This window comes from Panthera leo, chromosome C1, assembly GCF_018350215.1.
Source record: "Panthera leo isolate Ple1 chromosome C1, P.leo_Ple1_pat1.1, whole genome shotgun sequence".
NCBI lineage: Eukaryota > Metazoa > Chordata > Mammalia > Carnivora > Felidae > Panthera > Panthera leo.
The window spans coordinates 87,460,498-87,484,504 of NC_056686.1; the positions used below are offsets into that span (position 1 = coordinate 87,460,498).

General features: G+C 31.8%; 1 protein-coding gene across 2 annotated transcripts in view; it reads right to left on the minus strand.

Moving 5' to 3' along the window:
- The window catches only part of COL11A1 (collagen type XI alpha 1 chain), a 233,048-nt gene that overhangs the window by 122,744 nt on the left and 86,297 nt on the right, over nt 1-24,007 (minus strand). The window contains exons 9-20 of one of the 2 annotated variants that reach the window (XM_042953106.1): nt 18,545-18,661; nt 18,134-18,280; nt 17,846-17,938; nt 15,251-15,505; nt 14,421-14,483; nt 12,878-12,919; nt 11,846-11,908; nt 11,102-11,176; nt 9,437-9,520; nt 7,228-7,284; nt 3,642-3,695; nt 115-168 (exon numbers count right to left, since the gene is read on the minus strand). In XM_042953106.1, coding sequence (XP_042809040.1) covers nt 115-168; nt 3,642-3,695; nt 7,228-7,284; nt 9,437-9,520; nt 11,102-11,176; nt 11,846-11,908; nt 12,878-12,919; nt 14,421-14,483; nt 15,251-15,505; nt 17,846-17,938; nt 18,134-18,280; nt 18,545-18,661 — 1,104 coding nt within the window. The remainder of the gene's footprint in view (nt 1-114; nt 169-3,641; nt 3,696-7,227; nt 7,285-9,436; nt 9,521-11,101; nt 11,177-11,845; nt 11,909-12,877; nt 12,920-14,420; nt 14,484-15,250; nt 15,506-17,845; nt 17,939-18,133; nt 18,281-18,544; nt 18,662-24,007) is intronic. The other variant, XM_042953107.1, reaches the window with a different exon arrangement.

Sequence of the window (24,007 nt, forward strand, 5' to 3'; positions counted from 1 at the left end):
GCAAAAAGGATTCCTACTGGCACAAAGAAACAACAACAACAACAACAACAACAACAAACAAGATAACTGATGATTTCAGATGCCCTCAAAATACACAATAAAAACCAGTCATACCCTTTTTCCAGGTTTTCCCGTTGGACCAGGTGGACCTTGAACACCACGAGGGCCCTATATCAAAACATCATAATTTATTCATTTTATGGAATTTTTGATCAATAAACTGAATCACATTGAGAGAGATGGTTTTAGAAATGTATGTTCTCTTAGCTTTACCTTAATCACTTTAAAATAAAGAAAATTATTTCTTATGTAAAAGCTCAGATAAAGCAGAAGACAAAAGAATAATTTTTCTAAAAGGCTTCTTGCCACAAAAAAGAGTCATATTATTTTGTTAAATTTCTAGAGACAGCTGATTACATTTAAATAAAAGTAATAAAAAGTGATATTTTAACATTTAAAAAATTCCTCAACTACTCATTTTATTCTCAAAAACTTGAGTTTTTTTACATTTCCCTTGAAAACACTCTTAACTACCCATCTATTTTCTCTTTTCTTTCCAATCACTTTTCCTTCATCTTTCCCTTTATTTTTTGGAGATTCTCTCCTACGTATTTATTCTTTTATTTGACTTATCACATGGATTATAATTGCCATTTTTCATAATTGAATCTCCCATTAAATTGTTAACTGCTGTGGTGGTTTTAGATTACATCTGTCTTTTCTCCATTATACTCCTACAACTTAGCATAGTGACTGATACATTTTTCTCTCAATCACCTACAAAATGCTGCAGGATGATTTGGTGATCCCTAATGCAAATTATTGTCTGGAACCATGTCATTTCAGATCAAAGGTTAAATATTCTCAGTATGTTTCTTTCTTGGAGCAGTAGAATACAATGTTATGCCAACAAACAATGTCTTTTGTGGGGATTGATCTACATGTTTTTCAAAATAAAATTACACATTGGGGCGCCTGGGTGGCTCAGTCGGTTAAGCATCCGACTTCGGCTCAGGTCATGATCTCGCCATCTGTGAGTTCGAGCCCCGCGTCAGGCTCTGTGCTGACAGCTCAGAGCCTGGAGCCTGTTTCAGATTCTGTGTCTCCCTCTCTCTCTGCCCCTCCCCTGTTCATGCTCTGTCTCTCTCTGTCTCAAAAATAAATAAACGTTAAAAAAAATTTTTTTTTAAAAATAAAATTACACATTTAATAATAGATCAAATGTAGTTCTAGAGTAAACATTATATAGGCCTTTATATCCTTTTTAAAGTTAATTTAAACACTATGCATATGATGAGTGTGGTAGCAAATGTAACACACATTTGAAATTACAAATATTTTTTATCATCCTTGTAAAATGTTGGTTACAGAAATATGAAATTAAGGTTATCTAATAATTGGAGTTTAAAAGAATATACCTTTCTAAGAAAATTATTGTTGTGAAATGACTCTACCCTATATCTCAGCTGGAAAGCAAAGGGCAATACTAACAGGACAAATCTTAGTTTTTAATGAAAATGATCCTTCTTCACTTGATATTGTATCTCTCTGGACTTGAGTCAAGGAAAGCCACAAAAGCCACAAAAACTACTGCAAAATGTTTTCAGATTCAACTATTTTATAAAGGGGTAAATTTGATGAAAAATTTACAAATTTTTCAAAAGATTAAGCTCCCTAGACTTTCATATAGTGACACTTCAGTGTTTTTATGCAATTCTCAGTTAAGTTCCAATGCTTTCCATACCCCTCTGGCAATATTAACCAAGCATGAAATAGAAGGCTGCCATGTTCTGAATGACCCAAATATCCTTCTCAATTTTCTTTGATTTTTTTCTAATTCCAAAACAAATTGTGGTGTAACCATATAAACGAATAACACTCAGCAACAAAAAAGAATGAACTATTGATGCACTTATCAACTGTGATGAATCTCAAAGGCACCATGGTAAATGAAAGAAGCCAGTCTTCAAAGGTTACATAATGCATGATTTCATTTGTACAGTATTCTTGAAAAGATAAAAGTGTAGTAATAAAGAAAAGATCAGTGACTGTCAGGTATTAAGGGTGGAGGAGGGAGATGTGATCATTAAGTGTTGGCTCCAAGAAATTATTTAGGTTATTGAGCCGTTCTCTCTCCTGATGATTATGGTAGTGGTTACAATGAATATACACTGGTGTTGAAATTCATTTTCACCTTGTAATATTTTAAAAATAAAATTAATTTTATTAAAAAAGATTTTTTTACATTTATTTATTTTTGAGAGACAGAGACAGAGTGCAAGCTGGGGAGGGGCAAAGAGAAGGAGACACAGAATCCGAAGCAGACTGCAGGCTCTGAGCTGTCAGCACAGAGCCCGACATGGGGCTTGGAACAGTGAGATCATGACCTGAGCTGAAGTCAGACATTCAACCGACTGAGCCACCCAGGTGTCCCCCAAAATAAAAGTAATTTTAAGGAAAAGAAAAATAATTAGTGGACGGCCACTTGAGAGTTCCTTCAGCGCAATCTGAATTTCTATTTATTGAGTATATCAAGAAATATTTTCATTTAGGGCACCTAGGTGACTCAATCAGTTAAGTGTCCTACTTCAGCTCAGGTCATGATCTCATGGTTCATGAGTTCAAGCTCAGCGTTGGGCTCTGTGCTAACAGCTCAGAGCCTGAAGCCTGCTTCAGATTCTGTTTCCTTCTCCCTCTGCCCCTCCCCTGCTCATGCTGTGTCTCTCTCTGTCTCTCCAAAATAAATAAACAAATGTAAAAAAAAAAAAAAAGTAGAAGTATTTTCATTTAAAAATAAATGTATTTGGGGGGCACCTGGGTGGCTCAGTCAGTTAAGCATCTGACTTTGACTCAGGTCATGATCTCACAGCTCCTGATTTCAAGCCTCCTGCTGGGCTCTGTGCTGACAGCTCAGAGCCTGGAGTCTGCTTTGGATTCTGTGTCTCCCACTCTCTCTGCCCCTCCCCCGCTCACATTCTCTCTCTCCTCCAAAAACAAATAAACATTTAAAAAATAAAGATAAAAATAAATGTATTTTTAAAACGTCACATTTTGTTTTTCTGTTTTCTAGAATGAGTATACTTCCTAATGTGCTTATATTGAATGTTTCTACTTATTATCATTAAAGGAAAGATAATACTTTTAACTTGGTATCATGTAATATAACCTAAGATCTGTTTTTGAAATTTCAGCTCAGATGTTTTCAATTCTCATAATTTCCTCAGTTCTACAAAAGGTTTGAAGTTAGCTTCTTTTAAGTATGTTAAATATTGTTTCTGAAAGTATATGCTAGGTTCACTTTCCACAGAAAATATCGTGGGTTTGAGACAGGGCCTCTAAGTAGTACAACTGCAGTAATTCTCTGCTCTGTACAATCTCAAGCCAGTTTAAGATTCTGAAGGCCTATTACTATCAAGCCTTTCCCATCCCAGCTTATTATCTTCTTTTAATATTGTTTAAATTAATCAAGTTATTGGCAGTCAACTGGCCACTAGGGATTTTTCAATTAAAGGAGGTGATGTGAACTTAAAAGTAATGTAAGTAATTTCTTTACTCATAAAACAGATGGCAGATACTTCAATTATCCTACTGGATAAAATGAAGTCAAAAATAAGATAAGTGAAATACATTAGTTTTTTTACCTGAGGACCTGGGTCACCACTCTCACCTTTGGCACCAGATGAACCAGGCCCCCCCTGCAGAGAAAAAGTAAGGATATAATAATTTAATTGAGCAATAATTCCCTAACCAATTTCATCCTACCATTTTCACATGAAATGGTTAAACACTGTTCCACATATATTTCATCAAATTAGTATAATTTTATTAATTAATACAATAAAATTTTAAGTCTTTTCATTGAAATACATCTTTTCTCAGATTTTGAATGTATTCAGTGTGAAAGCTGCATTTTAAGTCTCCATTTTACACATAATTACACAGAAGCCAATTTCATGAGAAATCACCTTGAAATTTTCTTTAATGTGTGTACCATCAAGTACTTATGATAACACACAAGGCATTATTTATTATTAAGCTGTGATGCAGTACAGAGGCAACACATTTTTACTGAATCAGGTATGTGCTGAATCCATTTATACAGCCAGGACTTGGTGAAATGTTATTGCTTTTATACTCAGAAATTTCTCAGACACTGAATTCTATAGCAATAAAATGTCAAGAACAGATGCTACCACCATCATTATAATTGTCCTGAAATAACGTCAAAGCATTTTTTCCCAAAATGGTTTGTTTATTTCCCAGAAGAATAAGTCCTTATGACAAAAACTTCTTACAAATGTATACATAATTCAAAAAGTGCAACAAAAATCTAGCACATTAACTGGAAAAAATATAAAATCAATTTATAAAAGTGTTGTGGGTTTTAAAAATAAATACCAGACTGTCTATTCCCCTAAAAAGCTTTAGGACATTAAAATTAAACGTGGTGATAATAGTTACTTTGTACTGAAAAAGTATATTTTAGGTGTTTAAGAAGTTTCTGATTTATTTAAATCAATACATATTCAAATAATAGTGCATTGAATCATCATACAAAAAGATCAAAATTGTGCTAAGTCTGAAAATGTTAGCTATCTAGAGCCTCCTGGTGGCTCCAAAGTAAAATAACTATTAATCTGACTCAAAAAATACAAAAAAGTCAAATAACAGGAATATTCTAATCTTAAAAATTATAGAATAATAGCCTTCAAGTTCCTAATTAAGAATTCTTGCAACTAAGTTTTTTCAAGAGAAAACCTGGGATTCTATATTAAATCAGATTATGAATCAATGAGTTGAACACAATTATAGGATAGTCAATTTGTTTTTAATTAATTTATTGCATTATATTCTCTCTATATAAGGACTACCTACTCAACAAATTATAATTACTTTGTCTAAACACTCTAAAAATTATCATGCAATAATTGACAGTAACAGAATTCGAAAATAACCACAATATTTTCTATGTTTCTTGCATATTTATAAGCCTCCATTTGTCTAGAAAAGCAATTGAAAAAAACAATTGAATTAAGAATTTTTCATTGGAAGAATGCATATGTTTGTATCTTAATATAGTGATGTAGACTCTGTTTATTTTTTAAAATTTTTTTTAAATGTTTTATTTTATTTTTGAGAGACAGAGAGACACAGGATGAGTGGGGGAGGAGCAGAGAGAGAGAGAGAGACAGAATCTGAAGCAGGCTCCAGGGTCTGAGCTGTCAGCACAGATCTGGCCCAGCGTGGGACTTGAACTCGCAAGTGGTGAGATCATGACCTGAGCCGAAGTCGGATGACTAGCTGACTGAGCCACCCAAGCGCCCTGACTCTGTTTCTTTCATATAAAATACTTTAAGACTCTAGAATTTGACAGTCTCTAGTGATTTGATGCTTTGGAGCAAAGGATAATAGAGGAGAAAACTGAAAAGAAACAATATGATGTTTTTCTCTCAATACCTACCTTTAATATTTAAGGAAGCTAACACTTTCCACAACAAAGGCTTAGGTAGTAAAATTAATTAGTCTTGTATCCGATGTTTGACACTAAGAATGTGTACATGGTTGCCAATGTTTCCTTTCTGCCAACAAACTGGGAATGGCTGACCCTCAAACAGGTGGTGAAAACAGGAACTGTTAATGAAAATGCTTTCACTGCTTCTGCTCATCACTGCCCTGACCCTCTACAGATCTGCTGAGCTTATGCTTGTCAGGATGATACATAGGAAAATTCCTTTGGAAAATGCAGTTTTAGAGATCCTTGACTGATATTTTTAAATTATGTAACATATGGCAGTATTTCCCAAACATGCTTGACTGTAAGAATCTGCCTGGTGCACTCATTAAAAATATAGTTTGTCACTTTGAACCCTGAACCTTTACCATCAGAATCTCAAGTTAAGGGCCCAGGAGCTTTTTTTTTTTAAATAAAATATATAGATAATTCTTCTGCCGCAGATTTATAAAACATTTGCATACTGCTGACTTTCCTCAGTCGTAAATTTGAGTTATCACTAACAATGAAGTATTAACTTCATTTCTTCCTTTGTTAAGTAACATAGAATCTTCCATGTTTATTACTTTGCCAGAACATATGTTCTACATGAGCCCATATGATTGAGTGTATGCCCCTTCAAAATATATAAGATGTACAAATTTTAAGACTGAATTAAGATTACCATAGTTTATGTAAACTACATTAACAAACCTTTGAATAAAATACATGAAGAAAACTATTTATCACTCTAATAAGATCAGTAAAACAAACTAAATAATTAGAAGACTATTCACTTGATGTAAACTTGAATAAAATTATTTTGCTGTGTCTACTAAGTAAATCACATGTTAAGATTTTAATGTTCATAGTAATAATTTCTATAAATACCATTATTTCAATAAAACATACTGAAAGCATATAAAATCATATGAAAGAACAGGAGGAATAGCTTTTTATATAGAAAAATAAATATTTAAGAGAGAAATTATTTATTTAATTAATTGTAAGATCAATCAGAAGCAAGGTTTGACTCATGCAGTCTTCTTTTCCCTTAAGGAAAAACATGACTTGAAAAGAACCTTTGTGTTTTTTGTGAATTGCTACACTGCTCAACATTTGGTAAAAGTTTCAAAATATCTGAAGATTTTTTATATTAAAAACCACTTGGAAAATATTAGCTTGTTAGCAAGCTTGTATGGAAAAATAAAACACTGTCATTTTCCAAGAGTCTCCAGAAGACAAATTAATTTCTCTAATATCTGAAGTACTTTGTGGAATAGGGAAGGCAAACTGAAGTTTAAGCCAAGTATCCTGCTTGCTTCCCAAATTATGGAATAATTTAACTGACTTCAAATACTTTTTTCTTTTTTAATGAAAATTCTATTTAACATAAAATCAAGTCTCAATAATTTAATGTAAAACTGAATTTTAATAACTTGGAATGTTATGCAAATAAATTATAATTATACTTCAAAAATTAATAGACACGTGACTCAATTGTTTTTTTCACTGTATTTATTTGATTTGAAAATTCTTCATTGAAACTTTTTTTTATCAAAACTTACTGAGGACTAAATTGAAATAGACTTTAAAAAGAGGAACAAAATCAAGCATAGGTAGATATGCATATCCTATTTTTATCAGCTAGAAATATGAACAATGCTTGGCCAAAGTTGCACAAGGAAATACTACTATGTAAATTTAAACACACATTATCTTATTGAGTAACCTACCACAGGACCCGGTCTTCCAGTTAGACCCATTGGGCCAGGTGGACCTCTCAGAGCAATCTAGAAAATAAAGTATATCAAACTCAGGGATGCCCTTTTTGGACAAGAATAGTAAACCACAATATTCATTTGCACAAGCTACCTGTAAGTAACAGGTAATAAACAAAGGTATATTAGCTACATGCTAGAAAGAGTGCCTGATAACTGAAGAATTACAAGCTTCTAGAATGACAAATGATCTAGCAGATTTGCTCTCAACTGTTATAGCTTGTATACAATCTTGTACCATATACTATTATGATTTATTCAATAATAAAAGTTAAAATAGATTTCAGTACAAGAAATCTAATATTCTGTAATTTTTCTACTCTGAAGCATACTTCACAATAACATATAGACTTCTCTTAAACATGTTGGCACAATTATCATCGAAAATCCTTTTAGAGATGAACAATTTGAGGTGCTTGAAATAAAAAGTTTCTAGCAATATTTAGGAAAAACTATTGACAATTAAAGCCAGATAGCAAGCAAAATTGATCAGAAAATATGCTCATACACTTCTTTTTAACAAATCTCAAATTTAACATTACAAGAAAAACACATTCATTTTGTATAATCATAGGCATGATAGATTGATCACATGCACTATTGATACTGAATATTAGAAATGTGAAATTAGCATATTTGAAAAGCTGGAACAAGTGGAGTACAAAGGATAAATATTTAATAGATGTTAAATTAGTATGGTGAGCTATTTTTGAATATTAGTGATTCCAAAAGATGAATATTTAGATTATCAAAACAGATATCAAAAATAATACTGTAATAGAAACAATATATAAAATCATATTAGAAAAGTGCACAAGATAAAAACATTAGGATCTCCAAGGTTCCACTACTGACTCACCATGAGATTTTTGACAATATACTTCTTAATCCTTGAGATTAAATATCTGAAAAATGGGAATTATAATGCTTGCTACCTATTTACAAGTAGGATAAAAGGACTAATAAAAGGAGGAATTTAATGGCCTCATAAAACATTTAAGCTCAAATAATTACCTTAAGTTTGTTGAAAGTAATATAAATTATAAGATGAATTGTAGGAATCATTAGCAAATTATTTTAAATATTTTTAGGGATGTGTTATGCCAAGGTCAAAAAACACTTAAAGTTTTCTGTCTTTATACAGGATATAATCAAATAATGGAATCTTTGCCGATTAATAGATTTAGTAAATATATAAATAAATATGAGAGTGAATTGCAACCTTCACTTATGTTTTCAGATATTTTATACACATACACAATAAAACTATATGTGTATAAAATACACAAATGATAAATTTTATATATTCATAAACTTATACAAAGTTATCACAGAAATGATTTATAGCACTTAGAAAGTGGGTAATTGTATCCATACCAAATGTGAGCCATTTATTTCCTTTTTCCTTAAAAAAACCAAAACCCCTACTACAAATAAAAGTATTATATGACTTTCAACTCTTTCCTCGTCCACTATTTAAATTTCCTTATGTATAAGACATGTATAAGATAAGATTTCCTCATGTATAAAATCTGTATAAGATAGAGACAGTGGAAGCTTTCAGCTAATGAAGGATCTATAAACTAAATGGATTTTGCAAAAACACTATAGATTATAACAATTAGAACTTAAATACATATTTGAAGGATTCTTCCCTATATGATAATGCTTAAAAAACTTAATTTGCTGGCTTGTTCAGGATATCCTGAATAATTTAGGAGATTAGGAGGAAAAAATTATTTCAAACCTTCTTCTCTTACTTTTTTTTAATCATCAAATTCTGTCTTAGCAGAGAAAAACTGTATGTGAAAAAGTGCTAGGTATAAATCCATCAGTACTCTGAAAAAATTTTAGAAAAATGTGTGTTATTGTTTGTGTGTTATTGCCAGAATTATATATGGCAATGCTGCCAGGATCAATCATTTAATTTTAGTATTCAATTAAAGAAAATATTCCCACTGGAAAAATAGATATAATCTTAGCAATTTTTATAGCTAAAATTCAATGCACTTTTCAGAAGTGTTTTGTTTATAATAGTAGCATCCTCCAGGTGCAGACACACACACACACACACACACACACACACACAAGCATGCACACATGTGCATACACACACAATCTGACATATATCAGTTTATAGGAATACATGTTTATTCCTTCTTACCCGAGCCTGCTGAAGAATCGCCTGTGCCTGAGCTTCCTGAGCAGAGATGGTTGGTCCTTTGGAACCATCGCCACCATAACGAAACTAAGAAAATAAAGAAGCTCAAAATTAGCCATTTTCAAATAGGTGCCTTAATTACTATATAAAAAACTCCTTACTGAAAATGGTGTGGTTTTATAAAAGTACAAGATAACTTTATTATGAATCAAGATACCTAGATTTTTTGGGGGGTTCTCCTGCCCATATCACAAGTTCTCTAGACCATGTTTTACCATTTATAGAAAAGAGACTTCCAATTTTCATTCATTCACTCATTCATTCATTCATTCATTTTAATGTTTATTTATTTTTGAGAAAGAGAGAGACACAGAGTGTGTGCAGGGGAGGGGCAGAGAAAGAGGGAGACACAGAATCTGAAGCAGGCTCCAGGCTCTGAGTTGTCAGCACAGAGCCTGATGCGGGGGGTCGAACACACCAACCCTGAGATCATGACCTGAGCCAAAGTCGATGCTTAACTGACTGAACCACCCAGGTGCCCCAAGACTTCCAATTTTATATTCCATAATCTTTGAAAAATCTGGAATAAGTCACCATATATTTTACCTGCACAAATGCTACCCATTTCTATTCACTCATTTGTAAAAAGTCCAAGTGTGTTCAGTTCATTGGTGTTTATAGATCAATTGTTATTTTGTTGAGCAAAACTTCTAGAATCTGTATGAACACGGAGGAAATCTTCCTTGAGATATACTCATTTGTTTACTGTTTCTCAAATAATTATAATAAGAAACTCACCCTCCCTGTATCCTTCCATAAAATTTTAAAATTCTAAAGCTTTCTTAAATTTAATTCCAAATGCAGCATGAGTCAATTTCTTACTCTACATGATTATTACTTGAAATTTTATTACATTTAAACAAATAAATCACACTTTTTCCCCCAGAGAACAAGGTCAATTTTAAAAAACAATCTTATGGTCAAACAATTTTTGAGCAATGAATAATGACCCTACAGATATATCTTCTTTTAAAAGTATCAACTATTGTATGTATGGTGATAAATAGCATATTAATATTATGTTAAGTATCACATGAAATGTATGGTAATCATACGACTCAGGATAAAGCACATGACTGGAAATACGAAGAGCAACCTGTAAGCTTTGTTGTCAAAGTCTAATCAAACAGTGAAGGGCGCCTGGGTGGCTCAGTTGGTTAAGCATCTGACAGCCTCAGGTCATGATCTCACAGTTCATGAGTTCGAGTCCCACATTGACTTAGCTGGAGCCCCACTTCTGGTGAGCTTAAGCCCCGTACTTCTCTTTCTCTTCCTCTCTCTCTCTCACTCTTTCTCTGCCCCTCATGGGATTTTCTTTCTCCCTCTCTCTCTGCCCCTCACTCACTTGAGCCCACTCTGTCTAAAAAAAAAAAAAAAAAAGCCTAATGAAATAATGAAACCTTTGCTCTAACACAGAGATTGATGTTTACTAGAATTTTGTTTTAATAAAATTTTCTAGAATTTCTAAAGGCTGCATGATTTCAAATATCTCTACCACATACAATGGTTTTTAGTTAATTGCTCTGTAATACAGTTCAACAATGTTTTTCAGCAATAAGATGATGAAATGTTAAATCATCTTTACAGCATTAAAAAAAGAAAACATACCGGTAACATTAACATGGTCCCAGGAGGACCAGGTAGACCATCAGCCCCTGGTAAGCCAGGACGTCCTGGGGGGCCCTAGGAAAGTAAATCAGCAAAATTAATAAATAAATTAAAACAAATTTATTAGAAACAGAATAACCTTTAATAACATTAGTCTACATTAACTAATTTGCATTTGTCCCTCCTTTGTTGGTTAATCTCCTTTTAGTAAGTATACCTAGAAAGGGTTGTTTTTCATTTCCCTACTTTCACAGGATTTTAATCATGCACGAAGTTATTGGCTATTCAAGGATGGAGAAAAAAAAGGGAAGGGGTTTTACAAGAAGAGTTTGTACAGACTTAACACAAATGGCCTATTCCACCATGTTATCCAGGACATGCTCTTCAAATTAGAATTCAGGCTTATTAACTCAGTTTATCAGAACCCAGCTAAATAGTCATCACAGTTTGTGGAAAACGGGTTTCAATTCAGATTAAATAACTGAATCTAATGTAACAGGTTTATCTCAGCATTGCAATTTATTGAAAATAAAAGTTTTCTTATTAATTATAACATAGATAAGTGCACATTCTTTATCCTCACTTCTAAAATTATAGTTAGAAAATTTAACCAAAATGTTGCACATTGAGTTCACAGGCTTCCTCCTCTCTCATGAGAAAGATAACATGCTTAACTTGTGGAATATATTTTAATGATTTTGATTTATGTTATATTCTTTTGTTATAAAGAGTCCCTTCACTTACCCTCTCTCCAGGGTCACCAGGGGGTCCAGTGGGGCCTTGTAGACCTGGGGGACCCATAAGACCCTATAGAGAAACAAACCATGATCTGAGTCAGATTCCTGATCTCATTATCATTCAGGCAAATTCATCCTACCAAAATCCAAGAAAAGCTCATTTTATATTTCATAAATATACACTGGTCTTCCAATCAATTTCCCTATTTATCTTCCTATAAAAAGACAATACATAGGAACCACTCTGTAGCTAGCTTAACTCTTCCTCTATGAAGCTGCTCTCAGGGTACAGGTAAATATTTCAAGGAAATACAGGAAAGGAGAACACACCAATACAAAGTCACTGAAGTCGAAGTTGGTTCCCAGTTCTTAATGAACAAATGGTACATTCAGACAATTAGACCTCAAAAATGTGATAACAAAGTTGAAATGTAGAAATCATTTAGCCTGGAGGCATTTTTACATTTTCTGGATAAAAAGTATTTAAAGGTATCAGTATAACATATTCATTTCAGATGACAAAAATTTAATTCCACAAAAGATAGAGATTTCTGTCAGATCAGTACAACTATCTGAGAATAAAGACACACTGAGCAACATGAGCCTTCCTAGGAAGTGACAATGGAAGCTGATAATCACTCCATTTGGAAGTACAGATAAGGCTGCTACTGTCTACTTAGAATTCTCAACTCCATCTATTGAGATATATCTTTACCTCTTTAATGGAAACAAGAATTTTTTTTCACTATCATAACTTTCAGATAGAAAGTTGAAAATGAGGTTAGAGGATGCAGAGATATTGAAGCCCCCTCCAAAAGAAATTAAACAAAATTTAATTCCACTGCTCTCAAAAGAATAACATTTGGATAGCCAAATCAGAAAGCAATTTAAGGCCATCAGGCCCTCTGAAAAAAATGTTTGCCTCTATAATTCAATACTCAAATTAGTATAAAATATATAAATTCAATAATGTAATAGAAATGTTATATCTGATTATTTAAAAAATCAAGATGAAAATAATCTCAACACATTTACATACCGCAGGTCCTGCAGGCCCTGGTGGTCCTTCAATAAGCATACCCTATAATAAAACAAGATAGAGATTCATTTCTAGGGAAATGTAACCTGTAACCTCTCGTCTAAGCAGCTCTAACAAAGTACATCATTGCATTTTAAAAAGTAAATTCTCTATTTCTACCATATAAAATCAATTATAAACAGTTTTCTATGGGGAAGGGAGGGAATTTAAAATGATAGGAAACATAGCCCTTGTCCTCAGAGAATCTGTGAACTAATTAGAAAAGGAATAAATATTCAGAAAAGTAATACTAAAAGGAAAATATGCTAAGTTCTCCCTAGAAGGACAAAACAAAGACGTTTGACCAACTTCTCCCTGGCACCCAGAATAATGCCTGACACAAAGCCAGGATTTAATAACTATTTACAGTTTGAATCAAAGAATGGAAGTTAGGTGGCATCTAAGCACTTTCATTCAGGGAAAAGGGAAAAAAGTCCAAGCAAAAGAATCGGGCATAAACATGAGATAAGCTCCTAAATAAATAAGAGAATAGAGTACTATCTCAGGATAAAAAAACTCATTCCACAATGTTTATGATTCTACTTCCAGAAATTATTTTATCACTTAAAAACATGATTGTAATTTTTTGTAATAAGGGCAAATTCATTCTGAAAAATATCTGAAAATTCTTTGATGAATATATGGCATGATTTATCAGATTTTGGAGTAATACAGTAGATAGCCACTAATCTCCTTAGAGCCATATCTTTTTAACCTATAACTTTCCTTCTACCCAGTTTTTCAATGTGTATGTCCTTGCAATTTCTGAAATGGATTTTCATGATCTTGAGGCAAACAGTTAAGCATATTTTCTTTACTTCTAATGTAACAGTTTTCCTGAGTTGCTGATTAGGGACAACAATAGTAAAATTGCTTTCCAGTAGGATTGCTTTTTACCAATATCTTGAGTAGTGAGAACATTAATATGAATTTTAAAATCACTTTTGGAGTGAATTACACCTTTTCTTCAATGGAAGAATGGGAAGTGGATTTTAAAAAGAATATTTTCATATTGTTACATGATGTTATCTGGATATGAAACAAGTATCTACGTCAAATAATATATTTCTGATAATGCGAAGTTAAAGAAATTGAAGGAAGTTAGAAAAGCTAATGTCTAGTTATATCTCAACCACCAACATTTGAACCTCAGCAAAGTTATTTAAACTCTCTAGGTCTCAGGTTCCTTCATTGAGTAAAATGAGAGAATTAGACTAGACAATTTCAGTTACTTTCAAATTCCAAAATTCATGTATCTATATTTTTTGGCTGATTGAAGTGTTACTTGCCAGAAATGACCTCACTAATACTTCTTTGTGGCAAATTTTAAATATTTGGACATCAGAGTTTTTATAATATATATGCTATATATTATAAACATATATAATATATGTAATAATTTACTAATTTATATAAACATATAATAACTTAAGGTGATGATGGCTCATAATATGAATTAAATCATTGTTACCAACCTTTACAATGTATTCACAACAGTACTTACAGGTTCAACTACTGCTGGTTCTCCTTTCTGTCCTTTTTCTCCATATGCACCGTGGCCATTTATCTGTTGAGTGAAAAATTCAAGCAGCCTGTCTTTAAGTAAATAAGACCACTTAAGGTTTTTTGGGTTTTTTTTTTAAGAAAATTTAATCATCTAAGTGCATTTAAAAACAACCTATTAAAACGTGTTTTAAAAATAGAAACCTATTAAAAGTTTAGATACTGAAAATATAAAAAGGAAAGCATGATAAACATTAATACAAATCTTGAATGAGATTAAACAATTGTTTCTTAAAGACATATTATAGAAAGTTAAAGACATCTGTAGACCTCAATTATCATTCCAAGGCACTAAGCAGCAAGTATCATCAAATTGAATTTAACAAAATAAAGGTGGGGGGTAAGGGGTGGAAGAAATGGGTGAAGGGGGTCAAAGGTAAAAACAAAAAATAATAATAAATATGGTACCTCTACTGAACATCACCAGAAAATATTTTTAAAAATTAAAAAATAAAAGAGTCTAAAATTCAGAAATTAGACTTACTATCCCAAATAATAATGACTATTTTAATCTTATCGATGATAATACAATTCGGATACAATTCTATTCACGATTATACTTTCAAATGAAGACTCTGGTAGTGGAGGCAGAGATACAACTGCTGTAGATTCCCATGTGGAAGAATCTATCAAGGTGTCCTAGTAGTGATAAATATCCAAAATCTACATAAAAACACAACTTGTATCTTAAACCTGAAAAGACATCAAGATAAATGTGAAAATACTCCAAAAATAAGACATACAATGACACAGAGCGTAATACTGACTTACGCTTGTTTCTGTGATATCTGTTTCTGCTGGAACACCTGGACCAAATTCTTCATTAGTGGGGCTTGTTGGTTTATCTTCATATTCTTTATATTCATAAAAATCATATTCGCCTAAATCTCCATCTACCAGGAGGTCAGAGTCCCTGCCGTCTATTCCTTTGTTTTCATATAGTGTATCCTCGGAATTTTTCCTCTGGGAATCATAATCCTCTCCAGTTAGATATTCTTCAGTAAATACTTCTTCAACTGGATTTGGCTATTAATTTAAGTTGCAAAGAGTTGAAGAACATGAAGTTTACTGTTAGTAAAGCAAGGTAAGCATTTGCAATTACAGTTTGATGGAATGTGACGAGAAGCAATTTAAAAGCTACTCAAGCAAGCCTGAAGGCTGAAAAAGATAGCCTTTCAGTATCATTGAAAGCAATATTTTTGTACGTTGGTATGTACAAGGAAATATTGCTTTCAAAGTACTTTTCCCAATAAACTGCAAATATTCACATGGACTCAACATGTGTATTTGCTTGCTCCATTAAAAAAAAATTGTTAGTCAATTTTATATTTACTTCATGGTTTAAGATTTGAATAATGAAATATGCACAGTTAAAACTTTGCTTAATTTTCAAATCTCACAGATCATCATTAGGAAATATAACTACTACCAGAAAAACCATGTAAATTTGACTCTCAATCACAAAAATAAAATATTAATGTCAATATTGAGCCTTGTCATAGCAATTTTTAGAGTATATAGTATATAAGGAAGTATTATATCACCAAAAAGTTCTTTAAAGCAAATAAAATATAACTTATAGTCCTCGAAATTCAAGAAATGAAATAGAATATATCACTGCACAATCTCATAAAGGGTAGAGAATAAATATGCACTTACAAGGGAATTTTATATCAATAAAACTCCCTCAGAGACAGAAAAATAGACCTAGTATAATTATCTTTTTCACATAAGTAATTCTTTATTAATAGCATAAATCTGAATCATATTTATTATGCAATTTTTAGCCATATAATGATCTTGATGAGGTTCAAATGAAATAATTTATCTTGCTACTTTTTGGATTTTTTAAGTTACTTGATTTCCAAGACATAGTGAATCTAGATGACAAAATAGCATTGAATAAATAAGTAGTAGTACACAAAATCATGTGAATAAAAATGCAGCTAAATGGTTAATTTAGCAATTGTTAACCAAAATAAAATATTTAGTAACCATAATATTTTTGTATTCTTAGCCAAAGAGGATACACTATCTATAGAGAATGCGTGTTATCCAAAAACTGAATATTGCTATGTTCATAGCTCTGAACTAAAAAGCTAGTTAAATTTGGTTAGATAAATAGGCATCTTGAATCAAGATATCCGTTTCTGAAAAACGATAAATTTGGACCAGATGAAACTTAAAATCTGTTCTCCCCCTAAAATGTTATTTTTCTGAAGTATGTGTTTGTATGTCATGCACTACTGGGTTTATTTGCTTCACTGACACAAATGTTATATAAATCTTCTCACAGCTAAATTATTCGGGTATTCTTCATACCCAGTATGACAGGTGTTCACAAATTTAAACTGAATTGTACACTCATTTTTTCATGATACGAATATATCATAATATGAAATATTATGAATGTACGCACAATATGAATACATTATGAATAATATTTTTAATAATGTGAGTAATAATATATTATGGATAATATGAATATTATGAATGTATGGATAATATGAAATAATATATGCATAATATGAAGATTGTTACCTTTACACCTGTATGTGCTTAAACATTTTCATAGAAAAGAATGAAAAGGTTAAGACACATTATTTTAATAGTGTGTTTAATAATAACTAACATCATTCTCCTAACAAGTATGAAAATGTACATAGCTATTAAAATCCACTAAGATTAAATTTTCTCAAGAAGTTTGCTGTCGGGGTACCTGGGTGGCTTAGTCAGGTAAGCATCCAACTCTGGATTTCAGCTTGGGTCATGATCTCACGGTTTGTGAGATCGAGCCCCGCATCTTGCTCTGTGCCGACAGTGTAGAGCCTACTTGGGATTCTCTCTCTCCCTCTCTCTCTCTCTGTCCATTCATTCCCTGTTTGTGCTCTCTCTCTCTCTCTCTCTCAAAATAAATAAATACACTTAAAAAAATAAATACTGTTAAAAAAAGAAGTTCTCTGTCATAAAAATGCATGATTATTGGTCAGATGAAATAAATTCTAATTGTATCATTTCATGATACAATTTTCTCTTTAGAGGAGTCTCCTCCTCACAGAAAAATCATGTTGTGAATACCCTTCATCACAACATGTTGAGAAGCTTGCTCAATCCCAGGAGCAATGAAGAGAATGATAGCAGCCAATCCAGTTTTATCAGTTTGTGTCTGCATGAAGCAAAGAGTCATGTAAACCTGAATGGACTAATTTAGTAACAGTGAGCCAATGCTATTGTTTCTCTTACCTCAATAAAGGAATAAAAAGATGGAACTTCTCGCAAGTTATATTCTTCCAGAGTGAAGTATATTTAGAAATATTACACGCTTAAAAAATCTGGGCTATGATTTAATAGTGTCAATGAGTTTACCTCATTTGTTCCAGATACATGCCTAGGAGCTTCTGTCTGGTAACTTTCCTCTGTTCCATAGTTGTATTCTTGAAAATCATCAACAATATTTGCCTAGTGGTAAATTCAAAAGAAAAACAATTCTAAGAATGTAAAGTAATACCCAATTTAGGAAAAACATGATTTAACTGGGTTATCGTATTAGCCAAATGAGGATTTATCTAGTTGGGTTAGGACAATGACTCATCATCAGAGATCTTCCAGCTTATCTAGGAGAGATCTTGATTGCTTTTTCTTTGCTACCTTTACCCCTAGTTTGGCTTTTGCTGTTGCTTGATAACTTTTCTTCTTCTTGGATGCAAATTTTTCAGATTTAGGGGGTGTAAACTTTTTGGACTTTTCCTTTGAGTTAGTGGCCACTGTCCTCGTCTTCTTTTTGAAATTGGATTTCTTTTTCTGTAAAACGTGGTGAAAGATGGAATGGAAAACATAAATACAGTGAAAAGGGAAATGCAGGGCATGGATGAAAGGAAGGACAAGCAAAGCAAAATGAGCATCATTCCTTTGGGGCAGCTACTGTCAAATAAGAATCACAGTTATTGGGTCACAGAAATCAGGTGGATGAAAGGCTTACAATGAGTTTGAGGAACAGCGGACATAAGAAACCACGGAATGACAAACACTAGGACACCATATACACAGGTGCTACTTTGTTTTTACCTCAGTTTGTGCTATTGTCTCCTCAGCTACAGTGGGTGTCTCTGTTACAAATTCAGCCTCTTTATACTCTGGTTCCCCATACTCATAGTCATATTCCAGAATATCCTCAGGTGCATACTACCTCGCAAAGGAAAAAATATCAGGCGATTTTGTTAGTTGCAGGTAATACTAATAACAAAGTGGTAATCATCTTAACTTTTACGTAGGGTAAAGGTTAAGAGGCAAGTATTTAAATGTTATTTTATATTACAAGAAGTATTATACTGTCAGTGTACAGAGTATAATAACATAAGAGCAACAAAGCCGATTTTCTAAGCGGAACAGTGGTTAGGATTGTGAGGAAACTAAAAATTGTGAATATTAATCCAAACTTAATTAATATTCAAAATTTGTAGCCAATGACTTATTTTGAACACAGCAGTTATATACTTGGTCACAGTTGTTAAATGTTCTTGTTAATTTTTATTTGTAAAAATTGTTACACAAGGCTCCTCTAAAAGACTTTTAGTGTATTTCCAATGGGTACTTTTTTTCATTAAACTACATGCTTAAAATATTAAATATGGAGAATAGTCTTTCCAAATATGAGAGGATATTTAAATTGGAAATCAGAGAGTGGAGAGGAAGAAAAGGAAATGCAAGGAACATAAGGTAAGTCTAAACCGAACACTAGAATAATGAAAAATAAAATCTAAAATTTGTTCAGAAATCTCTAATTTGCCATAGACTTAAGATCAAAATGAGCACAGAATACTAGCAACACATTAAAAGATTCAAAGTAAGATCTGTTTCTAACATATTATTCACTTTTTAGAAATCCTGCTTTTTTTCCCCTCTATCAAAAAAGCATAGCACTCAGACATTATAAACTACTTAAACTAAACTCAAATTGGAAAATGATATTTTATACTAGATTCCTCTGTACTAAAGCAATTTAGTTGGAGAGAGGTATGTTTCTTAATAGAGGGATGTACAAGACAGTCATATATACTGAATAAGGAAAATAATGTGTTCACCTTCACAGCCAAATGTCTCTATCAAAACTTTAATTTATAAACAAGAATATTGTTATTGTGAAACATATTAATCATTGGTTTTAAGCAAAATAACTGTAAATACACTAAGTAATACATACAAAAACATTAAGCAGTAAACTCAACAAGCTGTGTTCCTAATATATACAAGCTAAAGGCAACCTATTTGGGTTTCCCTTAATATTATATTTGATAAAATTTCAATTATATCCCAACTGGAATCTTGGCATTTAAAAATTGCCAGAAAATCCTTTTTAATCTGCCAGAAAAGTAACTGTTAACCATATGTCTTTTAGAAAGTTGTGATCACTGTGCCTTCTAATTAGCTCTATTAACTATAGCAATGCAAATGAGTGCAAATTTCACAGACATATAATGAGACATGTCCAAAACTGATCTCCTGGCATCATTATACATCTGGCCCTAGATGAGCCTCACTAGAGTAAACTTTTCAAATGGTTCAGCTGAAGGTCATATTGAAATTTGAACAGACATGTCTTTAGTGTTCTCTATGACTGTAAACACTCTAATTTGATTAGATGAACTGAAACGGATTCATAATTTTATCTATTCAGTGATAGCTTCATTATCAATGAACATCCATTTGAAGAACTTCAACAAGAGCTTTATTCTAACTGAATTTGTACAGAATTTGGTAAATAGAAAAATGCACATATATAACACTGAGCATTTGTTTCTTAATTGCCTCTGCATTCAAGATAAAGGCCAATTACTTCTAGGAAAGTTAATGTAAACATTATTAACATCATTAAGTAAATAAAATAATTAAATACTGGATTTAGATACATATTAAAAAGACATAAATGGTGACTGAATATTGTATAGTGAATAACTTTTCTGTGGTTATGATCACTCATGTTGAAATAAGAAATAAGAAATTTATACAACTACTAGCTGCCAGCTGGAAGTAAAACACTAAAAACAAAAGATTTGATAGTCTATTTTATGCTGTAGAGTTTTAAAATTAAGCAGACTTTTCAAAATTGTGTGCATCTATAATTAATTTTAAAAACATAAGACAATAAACAAAGACATAAAGGGCTGGTTTTTAATGTACACGGTTTAATGGATCTCAAATGAAGCATGGTATTCAAAAATATACTAATGTACATTAACTTCATGTCGTTTTTCTTTTTCTTGTAGGAGGAAACATCTTCTAACCCCCATAAGCCTCTCCTCTTTTTAAACTCTTTCCAAATGAAGATTAACCAGACTAGTTGTGACTCTGGAAGAATGGAGGAAATAATATTTTTACCTCCTTAGGCACTAAAGCATATCTTTTTCTTAGAGTCTTTCAGGAGTCAGTGTAAAGAATCACTCCTGTTCTTATTTCTTTTTCTAAACAGCATCCCTTTAGTCATGGTATTGAGTATATTTAGCACTTTGCTAGTATACATGAAGCTTTATAACCTATGTTTGGAGATGGCCGTCTTTCCTTACCATGGAATTTTGAAAATCTTGAAAACAGAGAGAACTAGTTGTAATAAATTAGATGAATACATGCAAAAAGACATGCATTGATGGAATGATTTCAATTTCAGCTTGGATATGTTAGTAGCCTAGCATAAATTGTAGTGAGAAGGAAGTCTTCTAGAAATGTCATAATCTGTTCTTATTTAACTTGTTAGAAAAATAGTGGCATCACTAAATATCTATGAGAACTAGAATATATGATAAATATTAAGTGCAAAAAATATTAGGGTAATATATTTGGGGAAGTACACTGGTTTTTAAATTTGTCTATAAAATACTCTCTTTCCTTTGCTTTATTTTCCTTGTTCATCCTTTTAAAAAAAGAATGTCAATTGCCTACTATGTATAAGTTACTGTAGTTTGCATAATAAATTAAGAAATAACCATATATAGATTTCACATTTAATTTCTTGTAAAGATAATAGGATACTCTTACTTGAGAAAATCCCCAAACATCATAATTTTAATATCAGTTACTCTTCTACGTAAATGGTATTGTGTAAGTTCAAATAGAATTAAAGTTTGATGATATTTTGGCTCTATTTAAATCTATCTCTGTTATGCATTTCACTCTATGATGATGATGTGCCAAACACATACACAATTGAATCCTAAGAACGATTTAGAAGATGTTATTTAGAGGGTATGAGGTAAACACAATTACAAGTTGGAAAAGCACATGAGTTAATTTATAAAAGAAACTGACATACCTATTAATCCAAATAGATTAATGAATATGCATTGTTACAAATTTGTTAATGGAAAATTAAGCAATATAAAGTGCAACATGAATGGTTGATGCTCTGTATTGCACTTTATTTTCTTTATTCACTGGTAAATAGCATTGCTTACTATGCTGTACTGGAATAACATCTGGAGATCAATTATTAAAATGCATATTTGAAACATAATGACATATTAATGGGTATAGTTCAAAATTATTATTATAAGAACTGGTTACTAATTTCGTTAACCAGTTTATTTAATAAGTGTATAACATAGGATGGTTATCTTACTATTGAAGTATCAATGTAATTTAGAATTGGAAAAAAATGTGACAGCTGATTCTTCAAAAAAATTTTTCACTGTAACACATTCAATATAGAAAGCAGTAAGAAATGCTATCTATTTTTGCATCACCCAACCAGATTTTCATGCAGTTTTTTGTTATAGCAATACATTGTTTTTCCCCACACGCTCTTCTAGTAAAAACAAGTTGAACTTCTTAATGAATGTTAAATATACGTTATCAATAACTCAAAGTAGAAAAGAGCAAATTCACTTTTAAATGAACTTAAGAAAAAAATGGATAAGAATTATTTTGCTTTAAAATAACTGTTTAACTGTCATGATAGCATTAACATATAGTAATAAAACACCTCGAGGTGATATATTAAGAAAGCATACCTTCATTCCTCCAAAAATCAGAGCCATATCTGTTGCTAAAAGGAACAAACTTATCTTTCTTAAAATAGGAGCAAAATAAATCTCATCAATATCGAACAGGTACAACATGTATAAATTTTTTAAATTTCAATACTGATTTATCACATAGTCTCTAAGATATAAAAGCACTAAACCTGATGGTATTTAACCTATCCTTTTGGAATTCACAAAAAAAAAAATTATTTAAATAAATCATGAAGGAATAAGAAGAATGAACCACTGGTGAACCTTCATGAAACAAGCAAACAACTACCCAAGTAATTTCTCTTTTCTCTCTCATATTTGCTTTTCTGTCAGCTTCTTAAGCCTTTATCCTGTTTTAAGAAAAACATCCATATTAAGTCATGGAAAAGATCATTGCAACAGAATTTACTGTCATACTTTAAAAAGAAAAGTGATGTCAAAAAAGATATTTCAAGCATTTAAGTGGTAAAATCCCAATTGAATTTACATGCAAACATACCAATAAATTAAAACATAAGATCCTAACCTCTTTTAAGAGTAAAACTCAAAAGGTGGCACCAATTAGTATATTTAGAAAGAAGAATGCCATTTGAGCTATTTTCAAACATAAAGACAGCCTTGATGTTTTCAAACTTCCAACCCCCCCTTCTAAAATGTAACACTCCCCACCTTGAGAAAAAAGAATCTAAGTTGTTTTGCTGCCAGTTAAAGAGTAACTTCCTTCCAGCTTGCTTGTTTTTTTAATTTCCAGAAGACCCACACCAAAGGATTTTACCAAAAAATCTGGATAAGGATGTGTTGTACTATATTTTTGTTTTTTGGGGTTATTTGATTTTGATAAAATTGCTATGGCTATTTTTTTTTTTTTTTTTTTTTTTTTTTGGCCTGGAAGAGAATAGGGTCAAATTTCATTACAGTAAATTTTCTTGCAAAAATAGCCTGGAAAAAAAGGTTTCACACCTGAATTTCAAATACAGTGACATAATATGAATGCAAGTATATGAATATTTTTAGCTACAATTAGATCCTACTGCTTTTCATTTCATTGTTCTTTATGTCAAATTCTGTAGAAGAAAAAGAAAATGTACATATCAATGTAGCCTAGCCCTATAAGAAATAGGAAAAAAAAATCTCTTTAAGTATTCAACAGAGCCTGAAACTTTAAGATAGCTCTAATGTCACCTTCTCATCTGTGCGAATTGCCAAAGGCAAGTACACCAGAAGAATTGTCACCCTTATCTTGAGGCTGTGTATTAATTATTTAAATGCCAAGGGCAGAAATATAGCTCTTAGAGAACTACCTTTTTCTCACCTCTCCCAAAATGAAATATGCTCATATATATATAGCATATAAGTAAGGAATCTCTATTTTTAAGAAGTTTAAGAAACAGAGTACTTAAGAGGAAAAAAATACCAAAAATCTTCCTTAAGTCACTTCTTCCTAGAACTATTAAAACACTATTAAATAGAAAGTATAGGTTTAATTAAAACTGAATAATAACGATAAGCCTCAAAACTGCAAGAC